The 25,936-nt window shown below is 41.8% G+C and overlaps 1 protein-coding gene across 1 annotated transcript in view; it reads right to left on the minus strand.

Annotated features, from left to right (window-relative positions):
- Window positions 1-915: 915 nt before the first annotated feature.
- The window catches only part of LOC141075413 (complement C3-like), a 110,501-nt gene continuing 85,480 nt past the window's right edge, over window positions 916-25,936 (minus strand). Inside the window, exons 20-41 of the mRNA XM_073562446.1 lie at window positions 24,876-25,015; window positions 23,289-23,501; window positions 21,805-21,871; window positions 20,767-20,856; window positions 19,525-19,728; window positions 19,368-19,443; window positions 18,334-18,493; window positions 18,058-18,153; window positions 16,808-16,958; window positions 15,793-15,956; window positions 15,543-15,701; window positions 13,887-13,946; window positions 10,346-10,436; window positions 9,825-9,879; window positions 9,632-9,719; window positions 8,490-8,579; window positions 4,772-4,877; window positions 4,574-4,663; window positions 3,709-3,795; window positions 3,531-3,614; window positions 3,120-3,255; window positions 916-1,369 (exon numbers count right to left, since the gene is read on the minus strand). Of these exons, the coding sequence (XP_073418547.1) occupies window positions 1,231-1,369; window positions 3,120-3,255; window positions 3,531-3,614; window positions 3,709-3,795; window positions 4,574-4,663; window positions 4,772-4,877; window positions 8,490-8,579; window positions 9,632-9,719; window positions 9,825-9,879; window positions 10,346-10,436; window positions 13,887-13,946; window positions 15,543-15,701; window positions 15,793-15,956; window positions 16,808-16,958; window positions 18,058-18,153; window positions 18,334-18,493; window positions 19,368-19,443; window positions 19,525-19,728; window positions 20,767-20,856; window positions 21,805-21,871; window positions 23,289-23,501; window positions 24,876-25,015 (2,546 nt within the window). The 3' untranslated portion in view covers window positions 916-1,230. The remainder of the gene's footprint in view (window positions 1,370-3,119; window positions 3,256-3,530; window positions 3,615-3,708; window positions 3,796-4,573; window positions 4,664-4,771; window positions 4,878-8,489; window positions 8,580-9,631; window positions 9,720-9,824; window positions 9,880-10,345; window positions 10,437-13,886; window positions 13,947-15,542; window positions 15,702-15,792; window positions 15,957-16,807; window positions 16,959-18,057; window positions 18,154-18,333; window positions 18,494-19,367; window positions 19,444-19,524; window positions 19,729-20,766; window positions 20,857-21,804; window positions 21,872-23,288; window positions 23,502-24,875; window positions 25,016-25,936) is intronic.

Genomic DNA, 25,936 nt, shown 5'->3' on the forward strand with positions numbered 1-25,936 from the left:
ATTTTTAATTAATGTGTGTGGGTGTCTTTTTTAACCCTTTACTATTATAGGATTAATAATGGATAGCTGCTTTATTGATACCTCTCCATTATTAACCCGGCTTAATGTCACCTTTCAATAGCAAGGTGACATTAACCCATGATTAACCCATGAGCCACCGCTAAAAGTATTGGGAATAGAGAGGCTAAGTGCCAGAAAAGGCATATCTTATAGTTGCGCCTTTTCTAGGGTGGCTGGGGGCAGATGTTTGTAGCCGGGGGGGGAGGCAATAACAATGGTCCCTTTCTAGGCTATTAATATCTGCCCTCACTCACTAGCTTTCCCTCTCTGGCAGAGAAAATACCGCAGGAGCCACGCAATTTATTTCAACGAATTTACCCTTTAATTTAACACCTACATGTCCCAAATTTTACACACATACCCTAATCTAATTATTAGTCAAAGACATAGAAAAAACTAAATGAAATGAAATGGTTTACTGTATGTAACCGTGTGTCATTTCATGTCGGGTTGGGGAATGATTTTACAGAAGCCGGCAATTGATTTAGCGGCTATTCTGCTATGTAGAACTCTATGAAATATAAATATATATATATATGTGTCTCAATGACATGTATACTGTCATTGGGCTCCATTATATGTCCATTTTGCAAGCAAGAAAATCTCGCCATACGGATGTCACACGGATGCTTAGATGCGAGAAAATCGCATCCTCGCATTACAATCAGATGACAGACGGATCACTGTTCATGAAACGTTTGTGAGATTCTGGTCCGTTAAAAACTGACCTTTTTTATACATTGTGTGTGACTCCAGCCTAAGTATCAGACCATCAGATTTCTGGATCAGTGGATGTTTACATTGGCATCCTGATCCTGACCTGATGCCCCCATTACTACGCAGGGATAGACGGGGTGAGTTGTGACAACTTGTTCTTTATTTTCATGAAAATTTTCTTTACAACAGTCATATCTGTTGCTATGGAGACAGTTTAGCAACCAACATGGCCGCCATCTTGGCGCCCTCAGGGAGATTCATCAGCTCCTCCTAGTTTTGAAATGATGCATATGTGATACATGTATAGGCACATTCAGGACTACAATAAGGCCGGTGACACATATGACACCGTACATATTAGTGCCGGCAAAGTCCAAGTGAGTTGTAGTCAGTACTGGGAGGCCGGGGACACCAGCGCCCCCACAGCTGTCTGTAGCCGGGTGTGATACAGGCTCAGCTTTGGCAGCCGAACAGAACCAAGTCATCAATAAACTTTTCCAACTCTTCACACTCATCCTTCTCGATGGTGCCACATTCCTTATTAGTCGGCACCAGCTCAAACCATGTTCCTCCATTAATGACATAGGACATCCTGAAAAAGGGTGAAACAAAGAAATCAGATATAATCCATCTGAATATCCATCAATCCATCCATCCAGATATCCATCCATCAATCAATGCATCCAGATAGCCATCCATCCATCCATCAATCTATCCATTCAGATAACCATCAATCCATCCATTCAGATTTCCATCCATCAATCAATGCATCCAGATAGCCATCCATCTGTCCATCCATCCATCCATCCATCCATCCATCCATCCACATAGCTAGCCACCCATCCATCCAGATATCCATCCATCAATCAATCCATCTAAATATCCATCCATCTTTCCAAATATCCATCCATCCATACATCCATCCATCCATCCATCCATCCATCCATCCATCAATCTATCCATTCAGATATCCATCAATCCATCCATCCAGATATCCATCCATTAATCAATCCATCCAGATAGCTATCCATCCATCCATCCATCCATCCAGATATCCATTCATCCATTCTGTAACAGCATGTCCCTCCCTGGCCTGTGTTCCTGGACTGTAATTTAATCAGGCCTAGGTCCACAGCGCTTGTGGGGGATTCCGTCTTTGTTCTCCTCAGCATAGGACTTATCCAACAAAAGCTTGTCGCTTCTGGAAACTTCTTAAGTTAGCCAAATAGTCAAAAGTAGGTGGTAGCCCTCCGCCTTGAAGGGGTGGATCCCAGGACATAGAACAATAGACACATGTTTGGCCCAGGCAGTTGGGTGTTGACGAACCAGGGGCTAGGACCTTATGCTGAGGCGAGATCCTAGTGCCCGTGTGTGGAGCGTTAGAAGCTGCCATATGGGACTGTGTTGTGTCCCTTATCTGCTGGATCCATTGAATTCACCCAAGGACTATTTCTATTTTCCTGGCGTCGGATTGCCGGATGGCGCCCCCGAATCCGCTCCCTTTGTGTGGACTCATTGTGGACTCATTACGGACGCTGCAGAATTACTTTCATTTGTGTTGCTCCAGTTCACTGTTCCAATAAATCTTGTTGGATTGTTTATCGGCCTGGTGTCTCTTCCTGCTTTGTCGCATACCCAGTCACACATCCATCCGTCTATCCATCCAGATATCCATCCATCTATATATCCATCTAACCATCCGTCCATCCATCCATCTATATATCCATCCATCCACCTATATATCCATCTAACCATCCATTCATCCATCCATCCATGCATCCATCCACTAATCCATCACATATGCCCGTCATATCCAGAGCAGCATGCAGAATTCTGCCCGTCTCCTGTTCCCCACAGGCTTCTGGATATCACATCCCCTCCTCCTCTGCTTCTTTCTATCTCAGTGACATTACAGGCTGTGCTCTGATGGGCTGCACTGTGACGTATGTCAGTGGTGGGACGCCAGGAATTATTGGGGGCGCATTTTTCAAGTCATTTTGTTCAGGACACGCCTCTCTTAATTCTAGCTAAAGAGAAAGAGGCGATATCAAGACAAGTCAGGAAAATGTTTTTTTTTTTTTTACATTGCGCATCCGTAATCATCCGTAATGGCACAAAAATGTAAATTCTCAGATTATTTTAAACAATTAGTGACTGGCATAAAGTACTACTGATCATGCTGTAGATTTATTGTATATACTGTAGACGGTAAGGGCAGATTTGTGAGTGCAGCTCTGGATGTGACTGGGGTATGATGTAGGTCTGGCAGTAAGTAGTATATGCATTGGTGATGAGTAATGTCTGTGTAGCAGATCCTTGTACATAGATCATACTGTACTCACTCATTTTTCATCTTCCACACGTCCTCCTTTCGCCCCCAAATGATGTAGTTCCTGCCCACTTCTACCTTCACCGAATCTCTGCAGCTTTTGTGGATATAAAACCTCCGTTTGTCGCCATCTTTTATCTCATCCGATCCTTTAAAGTGATCACTATATCATTATTATTTTTCTAAGCAGCAGTTTGTGCTTCAGAGCTGTTGTTCCTCAACTACAAGCAATAAAATACAGCTATAAACGGTGATTTTGGGAGCTGCGGGTAATCTGCAAGTGTTACCAGGAAATTTATCATCATGCATAGAAGGAAATAAACCACATGACAGCCCACAGATCCACTGAGACTTGGAGATGAGAACTCCTCCCCTCACGGATCCCATTTATGTCGGATGTGTGGTAGATATCGGATGTACATACCCAGCTTGATGACACGTGTGACCGCCATGGTGAAGATGTCGTAGGCCCCGGTCTGTTGGATATTTTCCAGTTTGCAGTCGTAGACTGTAAGTGAGAGACAGAACACATCGGTCACAACCTGGAGACACCAGAACTTCCGTGCTGGAGGACGATATTAGAAGTGAATGTGTCTCCTCACCATAGTCCACCCCGGGTTGACATGCTAAATTTATTCTCTCAGCAGACTTTAGTTTTTGCTTGTGGCCATTTCTCAGGTTGCATCTTTCTGTAAGAGAAACGTATGAACTTGTGTCTAATGTTTGGGATTTTCAGAATCACTTCACCACTCACATGTCCGGCTCCTCCACTGGTCCTCAGAGCCGCCTCCTATTTCCCTACCAAAAACAGCATCTCCTAACCTCTTCACTTTAACCAGGAGATCATTGCATGTCGGATGTCATGATGTCATGTATGTGTGATGCGCTATGGCCTCTGAGGTCAACTGCAGAAAGAAGAGACCCTGAGGAACGGGCAGCTCTGCTCATTAGGTCCTCTTCTTTCTACTATATCCTAAGTTATACTTGCTTAACCGCTCACTTGTCCAGCCCCTCAGAGATCACTGTGTTTCGCACATCTGTGACATCATTGTCGTGCAACGAGAAGTGACCTTGGTCGGGTCATGGCTGAATGTTCCAGCGTAGGCTGAACAGTCGGGGATATGCGGCTCATGATGACACTCACTTCTGAGTAACGGTCTGTGGGCAGCGAGTAATGGAGGGGCCGGACAGGTGAGATATATTCAGATTTATGGGAGCCCTTAGGGGGGAAAAAAAGTTATAGCTCTTGGAAATCAATGAGGAAAAATTATTGTATCAGTTGCGTTACATCATGGCTTGTTTTTTCTTGTAGAACCCTACAATCAGGTTGGTGGTGCCTAAAGGACACTTTCCTCCATTACCGACCATTTAAATTACAAGAATCAATGTCTGGACAGCTCCAACACTTTGCTGGGTTCGTTGGGTTCTGGCATCCTCCCTGCTTTATACACAAGATCACTGTAGTACCTGAGATGCAGTGACATTCCGCATCCTTGCAGATCTTCCTCAGCTGCCCCTCATCTTCAGTCGGATGATAAAACTTGGTACATCGGTTTCCTGAAGGGGTAAACACACTTTTTCCTATTACTCTAAAAACCACTGGCTCATCAGGTACACCAGATATCCGGGTACAATGTCCTGCCTAAATAATGAGTAAGAAGTTACCCAAAGCATAATATTCATAGATGGTGACTGTTGCGGGTTGTAAGATTCCCACTTCAAAATTTTGATGTATCTTAAACTTTAGACATTCGGTCTCTGTGTGTGATACCTAAAAATGGGATTAAATAAAAGAACATCATAATGTATAACATGGGCAGTAGATAGTGTAAAAGTTATACATGAGAACAACTTCACTCCTGAGACAAACAGTACCCAAAGTGAAACTCATCATGTGGTCTTCTCAAGGTTGTTCGCACCACCACTGGTCCTTCCATCCATTTGTGGTATAAGAAAGCCAGCTTCTAAAAACTACGACCTTGAGTTGGTTTTGCCCGATGTGCCCATGAGCTTTTTTCCCCTCTCACATCTGCTATTTCCAGTGCTGAAGCAGGGGTCTCTGTGGGTTTAGATTGTCACAGAGCTTTGCCCCGTTCTATGCGAAGTCTTTGAGCAGCACCAGAGAAGATTGAGAGCAGAGAAGGATAATTCTTGGAGCACAGAATACGATTTACAGAAGTCAAAGAGAAGACATAACGATGTGTATGAAAGGAGCTGGAAGGCTTCATGAGAAGAGCAGAAGATATGTCAACTCTTTCACTTATCTCCCTTAATAACAAAAGGATGGGACATATTTAAGGCTGGACTGGTCCACCGGAGAACAGGACAATTCTTCTGTGGGTCCTGGGCTCTCCTTCAGGGGTGTCCATATCGACAGACCTCCTGGCCGCTGTGGGGCCCCTGAGTCCAGGAGAACCCGATGCCGAACACTGCAGTGTAGATTTCAGCAGTATCTGCATTGTGAGGATGGCTCTCTTCTCTGCCATTCAGCCTGTGCACCTGAGACTGGAAATGGCAGGCACGATGACGTTATTAGATCGTGCCTGCTGCACCGTGCCACAGAGAACACTGCGGAGACTGAATCAGTGCGTGGGGATGCAGAGAGGAGAGTAGTTTTTTTTTTAAATTAGTCATTACTTGTTGTAGCCCCATAGCGTATAAAGCGAGCTGTATTTACATAATATTGTATATAGGGAGCTTTGGGGACATTATACTGTAAATAGGGAGATGTGGAGATCATCATATCGTATATATATGGAGATGAGGGGGACCATCATATTGTACATATGGAGATGAGGCTTGAACATCATACAGTATATAGGGAGCTGTAGGGGCCATCATATTGTATATAGGGAGATGTGGGGGCCATCATACTGTATATAGGGAGATGTGGGGGCCATCATATTGTATATAGGGAGATGTGGAGATCATCATATCGTATATATATGGAGATGAGGGGGACCATCATATTGTATATATGGAGATGAGGGGGACCATCATATTGTAGATAGGGAGATGTGGGGGCCATCATACTATATATAGGGAAAAGTGGGGGACATCATACTGCCCTCGCAGGCAGGGTCCTCTCTCATGTACTTGTGTGTCCCTTGTGTTATAAGTTTATTGTACTTGTCTATATTTCCCCTTTACACATGTAAAGCGCCATGGAATAAATGGCGCTATATAAATGTATAATAGTAATAATATAGGGAGATGTGGGGACCGTCATATTGTCTATATGGAGATGAGGGGGACCATCATATTGTATATAGGGAGATGAGGGGACATCGTAGAGTATATAGGGAGCTGTAGGGGCCATCATACTGTATATAGGGAAAAGTGGGGGACATCATACTGCATATAGGGAGATGAGGGGGACCATCATATTGTATATAGGGAGATGAGGGGGACCATCATATTGTATATAGGGAGATGAGGGGACATCACACAGTATATAGGGAGCTGTATAGGCCATCATACTGTATATAAGGAAAAGTGGGGGACATAATACTGCATATAGGGAGATGTGGGGACCGTTATATTGTATATATGGAGATAAGGGGGACCATCATACAGTATATAGGGAGATGTGTGGGCCATCATACTGCATATAGGGAGATGAGGGGACCGTCATACTGTATATAGGGAGATGAGGGGACATCATAGAGTATATAGGGAGCTGTAGAGAGTGGGACCATCATACTGTATATATTAAGCTGTGGGGGTCGTCATACTCTATATAGGGAGCTATTAGTACTGTTATACTGTACATAGGGAGGTATGGGGGCCATCATACTGTATATAGGAAGATGTGGGGGCCATCATTCTGCATATAGGGAGATGAGGGGACATCGTAGAGTATATAGGGAGCTGTAGAGAGTGGGACCATCATACTGTATATAGTAAGCTGTGGGGGTCGTCATACTCTATATAGGGAGCTATTAGTATTGTTATACTGTACATAGGGAGGTATGGGGGCCATCATACTGTATATAAGGAGCTGTAGGGTCTTTCATAATGTATATAGGAAGCTGTGGGGACTATAATACTGTGTATAGGGAGATGTGGGGGCCATAATACTGTGTATAGGAAGCTGTGTAGACATCATACTCTATATAGGGAGCTGTTGGGACTGTCATACTATATATATGGAGCTCTGGGGACCATTATATTGTATATAGGAAGTAGTGGGGACCGTTATATTGTATATAGGGAGCTGTAGGGACCATCATACTGTATATAGGAAGTAGTGGGGGCCATTATACTGTATATTGGGAGCTGTAGGGACCATTACACTGTCTATAGGGAGCTGGGGGCCATCATACTGTATATAGGAAGTAGTGGGGGTCATTATACTGTATATAGGAGGCTATGCAATCATCTTTATATATATAGGGAGCTGTGGGGTCCATTACACTGTCTATAGGGAGCTGGGGGCCATCATACTGTGTGTTTGGGTCATTCTGTGGTAATCATGCCATGCGTGTGTGGGGAAATTTACTGTGGGGGTATCATACTGTTTGTGGGGGCATTTGGGGGGCATCACACTGAAAGGGAGCCATTAAATCTGTCTCTTAGTAAGTGAAAACATTAAGGGGCTTACCTGCCAAAATTACATTGATGACATCATCATGGTCATTGATCTCAGACGGGTGAGGGTCTGACACCCAGCCCCCTGATGATCAGTAGTAATAGCCTGGCAGTGACCCGTGTAAACATTTATAGAGCTACAGGGCACAGCCACCTGCAATGTGGCATTTTTTATTACCATTACATCTTCTTCAGGCTCTCTATCATGCTGAATCCTAACACTGTGCATTATGCTCACTATTAAGATTCAGTTTTGCGCTGCCGGTTTGATCGGTCGTCACATACTTGTGTACACGTGCCAACTAATTTCTCTCTATGCTTTCACATGAACATTCAGAAAAGCAGGAAGCTTGTCAGCACGTGACCACAAACATACAAATCGTACATGAGAGATCTTGTGACAACAGATCAAACTGGCAAGCAGAACCGAATCCTGACATTGTGGAATATACTGTGCCTGACAAAAATTAGTCCTGGTCTGGAAAGTCCCTTTAATGATAACGCATTGGCTTTGCATAGATGAAAGGTTTTGGGCCTCAGAATCAAGTCCACTGCTGGGCCCAATGTTCCCACTGGGCATGGTGAAATCCAACAGCCCGATCTTTTATTACCCCGATATATTTCTTTGAGGAAGAGTTTGGACATTTCATATGTTCACCCAGCCCCTATAAAATTAGTGTATGGACTCCATAAAAACGTATTTAATAAGTTTGAGAACCATTTCAACAACCATTGGATTAACAATTAGGAAAGAGTGCATGTCCACGATCTCTAGACTTGAGTGATCTCTTACCTTGTCCAGGTATAAAATCAAGGAGCCTCGTTCTGACCGTTCTGTGTCCATCTCATATTTAGAAATGTACTTGTCCACGTGATTCGTGAGCTAGGACGAAAGTATTGAAACAGAATCAGTAATCCATCACAACACACACCCAACTTTCTGAGATATTCCAATGAATCTAGAGAATTACATGTGACATTACAGATTGAGCTAGACCGCCCCATCCGCCTTCTGAGCAGGTATAGCTGGAAGACCACCCAGTAACTCTGATGAAAGTGAAGAACTGAATTGGCATATTCACAGAATTAAATGCCCCTCCAAAGCCACAACCACTAGAGAAGATCAAGAATTTACCACCCATGCTATTACTTTTACAGGCCCCAATAATACTCAAGAAAACAGGTAATTCGAAGTAGACAAGCAGAGATTGGTCAAAATTCGAATTCACTGTTTCTTTTTTTACCTTGAAATTCAAAGTTATTTTCCGCAAATTTAATATCCCTCAGGTTCTCTCCTGACACTATAGCATAATAAACACAATATGCAAAAAATAAAAAAAATTCTTGCATTCACCTCACCTCTTTATCCCTTCCACTGCTCACCCATCTGGTCCTTGTCATATCTTCCGATCCCCCGCCGCTCAGGCTAAAATCCCAGTGCGAAAGGCTACAATATCTTCTCAGCACAACGCGCGCCATGGCCTTGCACACGCAAACAGAATTCAGCGAGAGTGGCGGTGATCAGAAGCTACGACGAGGACTAGATGGGTGGCGCCGAGCAGGGATCGATGAGGTGAGCAGTAAAGTGAGTATTAGTATTCTTTATTTCCTTTAACCTTTTTATGACCCAAAGTGGTTCAGAAAAATGTCAAGTCCAACCAATTTGCTGAATCCACATGGAAGCGCATTACTAAAAATATACATTTTGCCAATACGCATTTTTGTGAAATTGAAGAAGAATTTTCCTCATGTCTATAGACAACCCCTTTATGGAACTCATAGATATTGGATGCCTGTCCATAGGAGATTGAGTAACCCCCTTCACATCTAGAGGTGCTATAAAGATGCCATAAAGAAACCAAAACACATATGGGATTATTGGGTCTCCATAGGTTTGAAATATTGCAGGTGTCTTCATCAATGATTGTAACAAACCCTGTTCAGATCCTCCATGTCTATTGTGAAGCCTGTGAGAAGAGTCAGATCCACGATGGTCATTGTAGAAGCAGTGTCCCCGAGGTATCTGCAATAGAAAACAATCTAGGGTTCCCATGGAGAACACAGTCCACATTACGAGACATGGCCATGAGTGGCAGCAATCAATAATTCCCTTCCCCAATTATCTTACTTCATGCACATGTTCATGACCATGGATTTTAGAGCACCAATTGGCTTCTTCGAATCTGAAGTGAAATGAAAAACATGTGAAAAACAATTTAAATCCCTGAATTTTTGGGACAATTTGTGTGAGCAAAATATGGATGAAAAATTACAGAATTAAGGTAATTTTTCAAAATGCAATTTTGCTTAAAAGGGACAATGACATCTAGAGGCCTTGCTTCAAGCCCCTGGATCCCAAAACAATATCTATAACAAGATCCCCACCTGCCACCTAACAATTATCATGCTGGTGTCATAAGGACCTTTAGCCCGACTGGCCTGAGTATGATTGGTGTCTCTGAAACTCCTTTAGCTATGTCCCTCTTGACATCATTGGCCACGGACCATGTACTGTGTCTCATTTGGAGATTAAGGTTCACTTCCGCAAGATATCCTGACAATCTTCTGGTTTGCCACTTTTTTTACTTTCTGTTTTTAACAAATTCTACAACCCAGTACAAAACGCTATTTTTTTAAGAAAAAGTTCACCTTTTGGTGTATCCTCAAGCTTGACTGAGAAATCGAAATTCTTGCACGGGACGGTTCCTTCAGCCATTGGTGCGTAGTAGACAGACATTACCTGGGATGAGATGGGTCGAACGTGAGACACATAGTAATGAAAAGGAGAGAGGGAGCTCCAATTATAGCACCCTTTAATTAATCATTTTGGATTTTTGGGAACTGCTTTAGTGAGAGTGGGCCACAGTGTGGTAAAGTATTTGCCCCTTGATTTAAAATTTTCAACAAAGACGAATCTGAGTAATCACAAAACACGGTTAATTTAGATTATTGAAGAAGAGGTATCCAATGTCAATTGATTCCTTGACAAAAAATAAAAACTGCCTCATTTAACTGGCCATGCCACTTTTACAGCCATTACCTGTCACCTTTCATAAGTGGTAACCAGTAACCAGTCTTTTGCATCATCCTAGAGGAATGATGTGCTCATTTTAAGTTCTTACACGGAATCTCATTTGGGTTCAAGTCAGGACTTTGACATTCTAGAAACCTTAATTTGCATTTTAGATATTGGATCATCTTCAGGAAAGCAAAGAAGAACTCAGACAAATGTCTATGGCTCTACTGACATCACTTGGTCAGAAAGGGTCAACCTAAAAGATTGAACTTTACGCAACAGACAGGTCAGATGGTGTCCATCAGAGAATTGTATGGTTAAAACCATCGATAATCAAGGAAAAACGCTGGGGCTTTACACACATTTGCTATGATGGCCTCCAGAACTTTTAAGAGAATGTTCTGTAGATTGATGAATCATAAATGGAAATTTTTGGAAGATATGGGTTCTGATATGTCTGGTGAGAGCATTCGTGGACAAAAAAATGCTAACAGTCAACTGTGAATAGTGGTAGTATTCAGCTAAGTCCATGAGCAAGAAAGAAACATGAATTCTGCTCAAGCCCAGAAAATACTGATGGAGATGGACCAAGACTTGAGTGTAATTGGGTTAAACAGATGAGAAGTAAGAACTTCTGAGGGACTCAAGCATTTTGGAGCTGTCTTACTAAGGTACATATCGGACTGTATATCTCCGTGGCAGAACTTCAGGGCTGATCCTTGGATTTCTGCCAAGGATATGCAATTTGTGAAGAATTAGTTGGTAAGGACCGCGGAACGCACTAAATAATAAATAAATAACGGAAAGTGCATTCGCCGCCCGGGGTCCACCATGCAGAGGTGTAAAACTGCTGCTATATAATGGCAGACGCGATATATGGCGGTATAGCACATGCGGGTTATACGTCACCCGATGTGCGCTGGGCGTACTCTGTTGAGTCACAGAGTCGCCTAAGGCATAAACATAAATGCCGAGCCTGTTGACCTCACAGGACTCAGCGGAGTGCACGCACGGTATATGGTCACAGGACTAAGCCCAAGACTCATGGCGATGTCCGTCTAGACCTACCGTGCGTGCGGTGTCCCTACCGTGGACGCCAACTAGTGCTGCTTACGGCAACGCGGCGACTGACCCAGCTGCAATGCGACAGTGCCCAAGAAGGGCGCACTATCGGACGCTAGCACTGTGGAGGATGTGCCGTGTGGCCTGTAGCTTGCCACTGACTGGCGCTGACTCTATAACTAGATCCCTATACACACTCGTAATATCAGAGGGAGGGGAATCTTAATGAGTCATTTGCAGTCCATACATCCACCACCATTCACACAGTAGCAACTAGAGTCTATACTAGCGCATGGCCGAGCGGCCATGCGGGCCTTTTATAGCCGTGCGCTTCCGGGACCTTCCAGATCTCTGAGATAGACCAGTCAGATCTGGAGAAGGACCTGAGCACGTGACTCCCGATCTCCAATGGGAGACTGTCTCGTGAGCATGCTCAGTGGAGCGACAGAGGGACTTAGCCTCAGGAATGGCTTGCTGCAGAGCAGCCTGCATTACTACTGCTGGCCCAGAGGTGGAAGCAACAGCCAGACCCACAGAGCAGGTCTGGACAGGGCATCTGGAACGACGGGACTGCTGAGCAACTCCTCTGCGGTCGATGGAGAATGGGAGACCGCAGAATGTGAGGCTCTGGATTCCTGTTGTGCCGCTGCAGGAATCTGACGCCTGACATTAGTCGCATTGCCATTCTATGATGCTAATCTTGCACTTTCTAATCCAATCAATTAAGTCTCATGTGCAATTTTTTATGCAGCTACAGTTAAAAATTTTCAGTATAGTAGCCTGATAATAGGGTGGTGAAAACCCTATTTACATAGATAAGATGTGGACGATCATCGGATTTCATGTAGATTTCAGAGTAAATGAGCTAACGTGTGAAAATAAGACTCGTGGCAACACATTTAGTGGTCATTTTTTGCTCAGAAGCCTCCAGTGGGGAAGAATTATAGGGGTTTTTGCAAGTTGCCTTTTGCGCAGTTCAGAGCAATGCTGGTTTCTAGCAGGGCGGACTCTCATCCTTGAGTGACAGGTCTGATGAATAGAACTGTACAGAATGTATAACTATAAAGTTCAGCACAAGTTCTGCTCTAACACATTCAGCCATCAGTGTTCGGTCTGAGTCTACAGTGTTATACCTTTACTTACACATAGAGATATCATGGCATTTGAACAAACACACAGGTCCTGCACAGCTCTTCCTGGACAAAGCAGAAAGCTGAAATTAGCAGACCTGTTGTGAAAGATGCTGGGTGGTGATTTAAAACTGTATCTGTCTTCAGAAGATGAAAGGGAGAGGAGGGTGGTGAGCAGCTAACTGATGTATAGAAGTCAATGGAATGGAGAGAGCTGTCTGGGATGTTAAGAGTTAACCCCACTCCTGGACTGTAACTACAGTAAGGGCTGCATGGGAATCAGCTGTAAAAGATAAAATCTCTCACTGCAGGAGAAAGACAGCAGATAGCAAAATCAAGTCAGTTGCAAACTATGGTGGCTTATTTTTGTGCTGTCTAACGAATTAAAGCAATTTGAGAATTTGAGAACACCCAATTCAAGCAATCCGACTTCTGTCATCCCCAGCAATCAGCTGATACTGAGACATAGCTACTCCAAGACATCTTCTAGGGAATACTATGCATGGACTGTGTCTGCCAGAGTAGAAACCATTCTTATGGAGCAGCTATCATTTCTAGCACATAAAGTGGTATCCCGAGGGGTAATGGTCTTCATGACGTTCATTTGTCCTAATATGGAGTATAGCCAGAGGCTCTTATCAAAATTTCTCACCACTTTATGCAGTAGAAAACAAAAAATGGCCCCTTACCAGAATACCACAAGAGGTAGTAATGACCGACACTATAACAGCTTTTATACAAGGGTTGGACGACTTCCTTGGTACACATGACATTGTGGGTTATAGATAAATTAGTGACAAAATGGACAATTGGTGGAGAGAGGTTGAAGTTGATGGACCTAGATCTTTTATCAACCTTTATTACTCTGTAACTTTGTATCATCACTCTCATCATTATTTTAACTTTCTTGCATAATAAATTTATATAGTGCATTGATTACTTAATGAGATGATGGCAATGAAATCACCACATGGTTACTCACCGTTAGAGTGCCCATTCCCTTTCCTTTGGCCGTGACTTTAATCTTGTCATTCATTTTGGTCTGAATGTGAGATAAACACATGTATAACAGCCGCCCCATAACAAAAGCACAATGGCCAATCACAGTAGAGGCATCATGCTACATCTAATCTGCCACTCCCCAGTATTATAGCCTATGGGTTCTGCTAGAATACGGCACAGAGCACCGCACTCATATCTACTGGCATGACTCCAGATATCTTGGAGCACCAAGGAAGCCTGGTCATAGATTACACTGGTCAACAGCATTTTTGGTGCCAAAGATATTTCATCGAATTTAGGGTATTTTTGGGGTGCTGATTCTGAATATGTCATCAGTTTTGCCAGATTGGCTCAAGTTTTTGAGATTTTTGGTATCTTATTTATAGCACTTGTTGGTAAATGCGACGCATCATCTCATTAATTTCTTTGGATTAGTACTTGAACTGAGCAGTTCTCAATATAGTTTTGTGTTAATTAGTGTTCTAAAAGTTTGTTCATAGCTTGATTTTTGCACTAACTTTATGTTGTTGTCTGTTTTCCAGTGAAAAGCATGAACTCATCAAGAAGAAGTTGTCTTAACGATCCAGACTCATTCTGTTACATTTGTGGTGAATACACACTGCCAAAACATAGAAGAAACATAACAGACTTCGTAAAAAAAGTGTATTTTGCCTATTTTGGGGTTATGCTTGGGGACCAAGACAAGTTTTGGGCACCACACATAGTGTGCAAAGCATGTATCGAATTATTACGAAAATGGAGCAAAGGACAAAGAAAAAGCTTCAAATTTGGTGTTCCAATGGTGTGGAGAGAGCCAAAAAATCATCATGATGACTGTTATTTATGGTAAACACAGGTACAGGCACATCTTCACAATGAGGGACAGGCCTTCTTGCAGATTCCATGTTACTCCCATTTTCGTTTCTTATGCTTATTGAATCCTTGCACTTGCACTGCACAGAAATAACAGTCATCATGATGATTTTTTGGCTCTCTCCACACCATTGGAACACCAAATTTGAAGCTTTTTCTTTGTCCTTTGCTCCATTTTCGTAATAATTCGATACATGCTTTGCACACTATGTGTGGTGCCCAAAACTTGTCTTGGTCCCCAAGCATAACCCCAAAATAGGCAAAATACACTTTTTTTACGAAGTGTGTTATGTTTCTTCTATGTTTTGGCAGTGTATATTCACCACAAATGTAACAGAATGAGTCTGGATCGTTAAGACAACTTCTTCATGATGAGTTCATGCTTTTCACTGGAAAACAGACAACAACATAAAGTTAGTGCAAAAATCAAGCTATGAACAAACTTTTAGAACACTAATTAACACAAAACTATATTGAGAACTGCTCAGTTCAAGTACTAATCCAAAGAAATTAATGAGATGATGCGTCGCATTTACCAACAAGTGCTATAAATAAGATACCAAAAATCTCAAAAACTTGAGCCAATCTGGCAAAACTGATGACATATTCAGAATCAGCACCCCAAAAATACCCCAAATTCATTAAAATATTTTGGACACCAGAAAAAAAATTTTTTTTCGTTGACCTGTGTTATATATTTTGTGTGCTACAAATATATACTTTATGACCATCCCTGGTTGTGAAGGTTAAGAGTTGTCGTCACCTTCTCACTACGTTGGAGCATAGCATTATCTGTGGTGATCCTCCAAGTAAAACCTGCATCTCTTCCCGGAAGAGACAGTGTCACGTCCATGTCAACTTCATTCATGTCAGGTACATGAATCTGGTATTCTGACATAGCCTGGAATACCATGATGGTGGCCTGGGACAATGACAAGACAAGAAAGATATAGAATACGAGCAACATTCATATACCACTTCTCAAAGTTCACAATCATCTAGAGATGGTCTACCTGTGTTGAGCCATAACCTCCTCCGTAGAATCTCTGTTCAGTCAACCACCGGGCAACCGGCTCTGCTGTGGAGTACTGATTTAGCTTGAGAAGAGCAAGCAAGGCATAGGAGGTCGCCTCGATCATGTAGAGATCGGATGAGTAATCATCCCAGTGGGTGCCACCTATGCATGGAAAAAGATATACAGTGAGGACATATACTCTGTGTAAAGAACCATCACAACTTACTGGTGAATAAGCAAGTGATATACTTTCCTCCATCTGATACATCATCAATGTAACAGTACCACATCTGATGTCCGGGATACTTTGGGAATTGTAATAGCTTGAAATGTAGGAATGAAATGACATCCTCTTGTTTGGTTGCTAATTGGAGTTCTCAACTATCTGATGATTACGATGTATTGCCACCAGGACTGGGAGGAAACACGGGGCATGTGCCTCCACCACCACCTACTTACCCTCCACCAAGTCTAGCACTTTCACCTCTGGTTAATATATACACTTTTAAGTTTTTGTACAAAAACTGTAGCTTTTTAATAGTTTTTCCAGTCAAAAAGAGATGGCCATATATGCAGCTAAGAAAGGATTCACTGGTTTATTGGCTTTAGTGGAAAGATCAGGCATATATGCCGACACCTCTAGTTATATGTGGTTAGGTTGGGTCCTAGTGCAACAAAAACCTCAATTCAGTCTTGTCTGTGGGATAACCAAGAGGATACAGCCTTCTACTCAGGAAGATTTTGGCCTAAAAAGAGGGGTGGTATACTAAAAAAAGAGAGCTGGTAAATCGTATCTGAAATGACCACCCTACATTGCAATGAAATATGGTCCTCTCGAAAGGTGGAATGAACTTCTTGATAGGTGGTTTAGGTGGAAAGGCCAATATACAATGTCTAGATCATAGGTTGTCTTCTCAAAGAGGTGGTCTTTTGGAGAAGTCTTCTTCAGGTCAAGAGGGAAACATCCAGGATGTATAATACAACACATGAAGAGGAGTCCACAAAATACTAACCAGTTGAGCTTCTCATGAGTTCAAAAGTATTGGGGAGTTTGCCCACCAGGGCCAGAGCGTAAGATGTGATGCAGATAGTATATGGCTTCTTCAAAGTCTTCATCCGGCCCTCCAAGTAAGTAACACTCTTATCCAGACCCGATTCCAGATCCTGAAAAAGGACTTTATGGTTTAGTATATACAGTATAATACATGCTTAGATCCATCTTGTGACACTTCTGGAGGAGCTGAAAAGCTGGTTAACCTCACATTAAACTTTCAAATTACAGAATAGGCAGAAACATTATAATATTACATAATAAGATATATTACTATTTACATAAACAAGTTGTCTCAAAGGAGAAACTCCTACAATCTCCAGACATACACAAATTGAAAGGTGGCAGTGTATGCGAAGAAATAGATGCGTTTGTGAATAAGTTGTGGCGCATGTGGAGATATGTTTGCACATTCTGAGTGGTGGTTGCCCATGCAGAGAAGGGACCATGCATGCAGAGAGGGACCACGGAAGCAGAGAGGGGATAGGGCATGCATAGCTCTCTATATTAACTTTACAGAAGTAGTATTACTGGGCAATATAGAAGTCAGGGAACTTCTGCAGATAGGTGATGGTCACAGAGGTGGGATCCACATCTATCAGACATTCATGGCATATCTGTCCTAAATGTCTAAAAAACAACTTCAGCCCTAAATTTACTTGATTGAATCCTGGAAAATTGGGCTTTTCTGTTTCTTAAAAGGGGAAGGGTTTATGTAAACCCGACCAAAAAGGGGGTCGCCACTCAAAGTTTGGGTGTATTTTGAAGAAGACGGGAGCAGGACACAACATCCCTATACTGTAGGCCAACATCAAAGCATGAGTAACTCTCCATGTCCTAATGTCTCTACGACAATGTTGAACTGAATGGGAGGAGAAACAGATTAGATATTAGAAAAAACTTTTTGACACTTAGAGTGATCAATGAGGGGAACAGGCTTCCACGAGAGGTGGTGAGTTCTCCTTCAAGAGAAGTCTTCAGAGGCTGGACAGACATCTGTCTGGGATGATTTAGCAAATCTTCCTTTGAGCAGGGGGTTGGACCAGATTGCCCAGGACATCCCTTCCAACTCTACGATTCTATGATTCTATGAACGAAGAAGTGTTGTCAATGGGGAATCACAAGCGTATGAAGCTCTTCTCATAGGAACATGATATTTTATCACCAGATCCTGCAAGGAATAAGTAATGCAGATGCCAACACGTCACTTACTGGGACTTTGTCTTTACAGAAACTCTTTGCCTCCACCAGGGCAATCAAAACAAATGCCGTCAGACTGGCATCGGGTTCAGTGTTACCAGTTCCGCCCTACAGAAAGAAGACAACTATTTTCAAGATTTGGCTTGGCACACTGAGGTCCGCTGTAGGTGTTTGGGGTAGCTTGTTGTGGATGTTATTGACCGTAATAATGGCTTCCATATTGGTTGTCCTATCACAGCTCCTCTATTGGGTAAGGGGGTAACACTTATGGGTTAACCCCCAACCTACCACCATCTCTCCATGTATGACAGGGGCTTCCTCCTTAAATACACCATTTGGGAGCTGCTTCTCTGTCAGGAGCCATTTGACGGCACCGCATAGTACGTCTTTATCTATGTGGACCAGCTTGTAAGCCATGGAGAAGACCTTTACCACATATGCGGTGAGCCTGCAGGGAAAAAAGCAAGATGGATGGAAGGAGATAAATGGTTGATTGGAGTAAAATTAAAGGGGTTCTCCAGCTACCTTTATTTCTTAAAAAATCTAATTAATAATGCAAGATGAGATGAGGAATAGCATGAGGTACTTCGCTGTCAGCCAGTGGGTTCTTCTTATTACTTCGGTACCTGCATGAGCAATACAGTAGTGTACAACTAATACTCACTAGGCCAACAGCCCCTTAAGCCTTTTATCAATCTATACCAGACCTTGTCAAACTACGGCCCGCGGGCCACATTTGACCCTTTGGTTGTTCCTACCCGGCCTGAAGACAGATAGCAAAAGGGCTAGAGAAAGTGAATCATGATGGCTGCCATCACCACATCCGTCTGATGTCTTCATTATCCCAAGGGACCAATCAACATACTTGAAAACACCTTTGAAAAAATTCTTGTATTTGTCCCTGGCCAGTATGGTGCTAAATTAGAAATTAGAACCATCATAAACAGACTGGTTGCTGGAGAGACACTTCAATGTCCAAAGCAACTAGACACTTCTACATCCATGGTACTAGACCCTTCTACGTTCATAGCAACTGGATGCTTCTATGTCCACAGGAACTGGACATTTTCAGGACCATAACAGGACACTTCTATAACCACAGCAACCAGACACTTTTGGGGCCATAGCAAATGAACACTTCAAGGGCCATAGAAACTAGACACATCTACATCCAAAGTAACTATTCCACCTCAGATCCCTCATGTTTTCAAACAAAGGTGAAAAGAGTTCTGAGATGGTAGCAGACAGGGTTTTTCAGTAGCTCTCAACTCAATAATCAGATTTGATGGAGATCATCAATATGTGGCCTATAATTATCTCACCAGGTGCTTGCAGGTCGGTTGGTAAATGCAGAATAAGAGTTTTCAGGTTTTCGGTAGACCAGCTGCTGTATGTAACCTGAGTACACACAAGTGTTGATTAACATTATCATAACTCATTATTCACTATCTTTCCTACAAGTTTCTACAGGTTCTTCACCTTGGTTAATGTTCCTAATGGCTTCCTCCCGACGTTCCACTCCAATTTTTTCCCATTGGTTGGTGATGTCCAGGTAATGGGTGGCAATCACAGTTGGGGTCATGCTCATCATGTTCTGCTCTCCACAACCCGATGGCACAATTATTAGGTGTTTCAGGTTGGCACCATCTATGGAATTCTCCAGTGTTTCTCCGAGAAGACCACCTAATAAAATTGGGCCATAAAGGAATGTCAACTTGGACCACAAATTGTCTCAAATAGACCAGTCTATCTATACATTCTCCATGGAAGGGAAATTACATTACTTATTCAATACTAGAGATATCATGCAGTACCAGCCATAACATCAACTGCAGGTGGTCATCTGAAGACCTGAGACCAACTTGGTAACATAAGATGATTGTCTTATGAGTGGTGGCTTAAAGCTTAAAACAGTGTCTTCTGGATTTAAATAATGGCTTTGATGTGAATTGAATTTGCGTATAATTTTAGGAAATTTGCTGGGTCCGCCAAATTTGAGCATTTAGCGATTTAATTTGTGCAAATTTTGAAAAAAATGCCTTTTTTACACAGGCTCACATGACCTCAAGAGCAGCCTTCCTCATAATGCTTTGTATCTATCACATTATCTGCTATAGCACAGTCAATCAGAAGCCGATTAAAAAGCTGAGGCAGGAAATGCAACAACCTTTTTACCCACTTCAGAAGATTGCATCTGTCAGATAAGGCTCAGATGACCTTGAGCGCAACTAAGCGGACTTCCCAATAATGCTTTACAGCCATCACATAATATAGTCTATAATACTTGTAAAAAAGCCGAGGCATGGAATGTAGCAACCATTTTAAAGGTGAAACTGGCTAGTGACAGATTGTCACAGCTCACAGCTTAGAAATATAGAGAAAGAAAGCCATAAAGCACTGAATAAACATTACGGATAGTGTGTGACAGCACAGCAGTGAAAGCAGTTCCTATCCATTTACCCATAGCCATACATGATGAGGTAGAAAAAGATTGGACAAAGTCCTATGAGATCTCAAAGTTATACACGTCTATCAGGGCAATTGGAGGTTTTGAAGTACTCCCAAATAGCAATAGCAGCAAACAGATTTTCTGTGAATCAAATTTTTGGTAAAAATTTGGCAAAACTAGGGAATTCTAATTTCATAATATTCACTCTTCTAAAACGATTTCATATCTTGGTCAATAATACTATCCCGTATTCCATCAACGCCCAAACTTACCTTTTACACTGACATAGGTCGCTGGCTCGGTGTTGGGTACAATATCATTTGGTGGAACGGTGTCAAGTACTAATTCTTGAATTCCAGGAACTGTAAGGTTATTGGGATACAGAGAAAATTAGGCCCAGAAGTACTACACTACACAACAAGCAGTAACAGAAGAGACATCAAAACGAGACGAAAGGAAAACTTGAGGTCAACCAAAGTATAGCTGTAGAGAGTATGTTACCCTATACAACATTGTGAAGGATGACAACAGAGAATTACGCAGTATCCCACCGCTCCTATATATAAAGGGTATAAGCAGGTGAACCATGCCAATTACCGGTGTGATGTTCGACCATATGTGCTGGGCCGCATTGGGGCATGGGCTGCCAGTTGATTCTCGCTCCTCCTAGCACGTTACTCGACATGGCCCACCCTTTCGAATTGAACAGCAAGCATGACAAAAAGAGAGAAGCACATGGCTTTACAAAAGCCTTTTAACCCCTTGGTCGGTCACTACCTTCTCCTTCCTGGAGGGGCCTTAACCCTTCCTCTGGGTGTATGAAGTTAAAACTCCCAAAACCTAAGAAGGATCATAACTTCCCAACGGAAGGTCAAAGGGTGGTGGTTCTAGCACCATAGAGCCTGCCAGGCCCCCATTATGCTTGGAGACCAAACATGGCTTCATTATCTGACTTCTACCAGCCATTTTGTGTATCTCCCCACCCTAGGGTGCTAGAATGGATCGAGACCCTGGAAGGCATTCGTCCTGTTCCAGATATCTCCAGAATGCAATCGGTATGTGGCTAGGATATGTAATGATCCATATTCTCCTTAAATCTCTTTATGAAATCCTATCTGATTGGACAAAGCAGTAATATACTGTGGACTCCACAAGAGGTCTTCCTGTAAGATGTAGGATACTACTTGTTGTGGCTGGACCACCTGCTGAGCCAGGCATTCTGTTACAGCTACCCTTGCTAAAGGAGGATTGAAGCTGCCATATATCTTCCAACACTCTTTACAGTCATATAAATCTTCAGAAACTCTCACCTGCTCCTGAGCGTAGAGGCTCCAAGATAACACTTTGGATATACTTTTGAATCTTCATCCCTTCTGGCTATTATAAAATATTATAATGATATTGTAAATACTGTACAAGTTACATTCTTATACATAGAAAGCAGTAAAACAGTATTTATGTTCTTCTACATAGGAGCAGTATTATAACGGTTATATTCTTGTACATATGGGCAGTATTCTAGTAGTTATATTCTTGCACATGAGGCAGTATTAGTTATATTCTTGTACATAGGGGGCAGTATTATAGTAGTTATATTCTTGTATATAGGTGCAGTATTATAGCAGTTACATTCTTGTACATAGGGGCAGTATTATAGTAGTTATATTCCTGTACATAGGGAGCAGTATTATAGTAGTTATATTCTTGTACATATGGGACAGTATTATAGTAGTTATATTCTTGTACATAGGGGGCAGTATTATAGTAGTTATATTCTTGTACATAGGGGCAGTATTATAGTAGTTATATTCTTGTACATAGGGGCAGTATAATAGTAGTTATATTCTTGTACATAGGGACAGTATTATTGTAGTTATATTCTTGTACATAGGGGCAGTATTATAGTATAGTAGTTATATTCTTGTACATAGAGGCAGTATTATAGTAGTTATAGTCTTGTATATAGGGGGCAGTATTATAGTAGTTATATTCTTGTACATAGGAGCAGTATTATAGTAGTTATATTCTTGTACATAGGGGCAGTATTATAGTAGTTATATTCCTGTACATAGGGGGCAGTATTATAGTAGTTATATTCTTGTACATAGGGGGCAGTATTATAGTAGTTATATTCTTGTACATAGGGGCAGTATTATAGTAGTTATATTCTTGTACATAGGGGCAGTATAATAGTAGTTATATTCTTGTACATAGGGACAGTATTATTGTAGTTATATTCTTGTACATAGGGGCAGTATTATAGTATAGTAGTTATATTCTTGTACATAGAGGCAGTATTATAGTAGTTATAGTCTTGTATATAGGGGGCAGTATTATAGTAGTTATATTCTTGTACATAGGAGCAGTATTATAGTAGTTATATTCTTGTACATAGGAGCAGTATTATAGTAGTTATATTCTTGTACATAGGGGCAGTATTATAGTAGTTATATTCTTGTACATAGGGGAAGTATTATAGTAGTTATATTCTTGTACATGGGGGCAGTATTATAGTAGTTATATTCTTGTACATGGGGGCAGTATTATAGTAGTTATATTCTTGTACATAGGGGAAGTATTATAGTAGTTATATTCTTGTACATGGGGGCAGTATTATAGTAGTTATATTCTTGTACATAGGGGGCAGTATTATAGTAGTTATATTCTTGTACATAGGGGCAGTATTATATTTGTTATCTACTATATTACTAAATACTATTTGTGGGCAGAATTATAATAGTTATATTAATTATGCTCTTGTAAGTAGAGAATAGTATTTTATGTTGTAACTTACTACAACTTTTAGATTTTTAACCACTCCATCAGTCAGATAAAAATCCTTGACAGATGCTTTCACTTCTATACGTATGTCTCCAATCTCCAGAGGAACAATGACTAATGGGAGAACCAGGGAGCCCATCGGTCCCAAAGTGACCATTTGTCGGAAGTTTGCTTTGGCTGTTGAAGAGCTGCACATCTTTGGATTGTGCGTCAGGTCTACCCGCACCTAGAAAAAGTATGACTTAATTATTTCGTAACCTCTTAAGCTTGATCCTTCTTACAGTCTTTAAGGTCAGAGAGAAATGATCCAATTGGTAAAATATTCTGGTATTACACATATGCCATATTTGCCTTCAACCTACTGTCAGCTCAATGAGTAAGTGCACAGACAAGGTGTGGCTTAGGCCTTTTTCACATTTCAGTTTTTTGACGTCAGTCAAAATCCGCCAGAGTCTGAAAAAACGGATCCGTTTCCATTTTGCCACAAACGGATGCCACTGGATCCGTTTTTTGGACGGATCCGTTTTAGCCACGATGAATGAAATTTAAAGCAACACGAGTCTGGAAAAGGAGAGAGAGAGAGAGAATTTTTACCTGCCAGAACGGGATTTGGGGTTAAAAATCATGAAAGGGAATTCTTCAGGGCATGCTCAGTATAAAAAGGCGGATCTGTTGGCGGATTCCGTCAATTAACGGTTGGCAATGGATCCGCCGCCCATAGGCGTCCATTATAACGCATGGCGTCCATTATAACACACACAAAAAACGTTTCATTGTCCGTCCACTCAAGAGAGCGGACGCCAAAATTATGACGAATCCTTCAAAAAACGGATGCAACGTCAAATTCCGCCGCAATGCAAGTCAATGGGAAAAAAAAAGGATCTGCTCAAAAAAAATGGCGGAGCCGTTTTTTTTTGCAAAACGGCGGATTTTGACTGACGGCAAAAAAATGAAGTGTGAAACAGGCCTTACTCTACAGAGATCCAGCACTCTTCTGAAGATAAAAGATTTGCAGTTTTATTATCCACAAATCTAAAATCAGCCTCAGACCTTTGTAGGTGAGAAAACAGCCATCAGGTCTTAGCTATGGATTGACTAGCTCAAAAACACAATGGTATAATGTGGTGAACAGCGAGGACCTTAAATCACTGGGGCTGGGATCCAAATGATTGATGTGATGACACATTTGCATGCATTTTTTTTTTACAACTTCTTTTATGCCCAAACCTCCTGGCTTAGCAAAACACCACAATTTCTGATTTCATAGTTGTGTCATACTTCCCAGAGCCTATTATTTTGGGGGCACTTATGTGGCCATATTTCAGGTGTACTGGCGACTAGGACTTCTCAGGAAGTGTATGAAATTATTTGGTTCCTAATATTCTCAATAAACAGACGCAAAAACTAGCCTTGAAGGTCTGGACAATGATTGAGCAGCAACCAATGTAGACAGCAAAACAAACTAATTCACCTAAGCTATAGTGAAGGGTGTCCACTTGTCTTTCTTCTTTTAGGGGCCTTCAGGTTCATCGGCTTGGAAAGTTGAAGGCCCCTTCACCTCCCAGAAAGAACCTTTCTAGTCCAACCCACTGGTTATTACCTGGATCTCTTTAGGCACATAGCTGTAGAGGACGGCTCGGATCTCCACTTGCTCGTTACGGACCACTGAATATGGAAGCCGAAGATCGATGAAGAAGCTTTTTTTGACCAACATTTCATAGGGTTTAGCAACGCAAATTCCTGTTGTTTATATAGGAGTAGACATGTCAGAAATGTTGGACTTGATTACCATTCTGGATACATATGGCCATATTCACAAAGCCCACCATTCATGATATAACAGCTAACCGAATTTACGCATCGTGGCCAACAACCTCAGTGAGGAGATATGGGAATAGATGTATAAGAATGAACTGGGAGGGTATCCGACAAGACGGAATTCTCATTAGATGGCATCTAACATTGGTGCTAGAATTTAGCCTCTAACTACCATTTTTTTATGTGGGCACATCAACTGGCTGTTGTATGATGATCTGGACACATATGGATATCAGTAATGTTGAGGCTACATTTACAGTTTTGTCAAAAATTAAATGATTTTGGACCCCTCTTCTGTATGTCTATTTGGTGGGATTTCAAGGCATTGTCCATTTATATATTAGAAGGATCAAAAAAAGATAAGCTGAACCTTTAGCGATTATATCTAATCTGTGGAGGAACAAATATTCAAATCTCCTGTAGCGCCACCACAGCAGAAGCGAAGCATTACATAGTCTTAATTAAAATCAATAATGGAAGTGTAAGGCCTTCCACAGCTGCTTTTATCCAGCCTTGCATCAGGCAAATAGATGAGTATTCTAAATATGGGACACCCCTTAGAATTTCAATTATAGGTTTTCTCAATCAGATCAGACAAATTCTCCGATAATGTCAACACCTAATCCTTGATACATAGTCATGTCAGCGACTCTGGTAGTTGCTATAAAAGTGAAGATGCGCATACATATATCTAGTAATGTGGGCGTCTATACTTCAAGATACTGGGATTCCCATTATTGGGTATCAGACAAAAACACCCACAGGTTACTGGTCAAAGTAACAGGACAGTCCTACAAAACTGGGACAGATTGGAGGAAAATGGATGGTCTATGACACATATTA

The sequence above is a fragment of the Dendrobates tinctorius genome, unplaced genomic scaffold (assembly GCF_039654945.1).
Source record: "Dendrobates tinctorius isolate UK_male_01 unplaced genomic scaffold, ASM3965494v1 ptg000351l, whole genome shotgun sequence".
Taxonomy (NCBI): domain Eukaryota; kingdom Metazoa; phylum Chordata; class Amphibia; order Anura; family Dendrobatidae; genus Dendrobates; species Dendrobates tinctorius.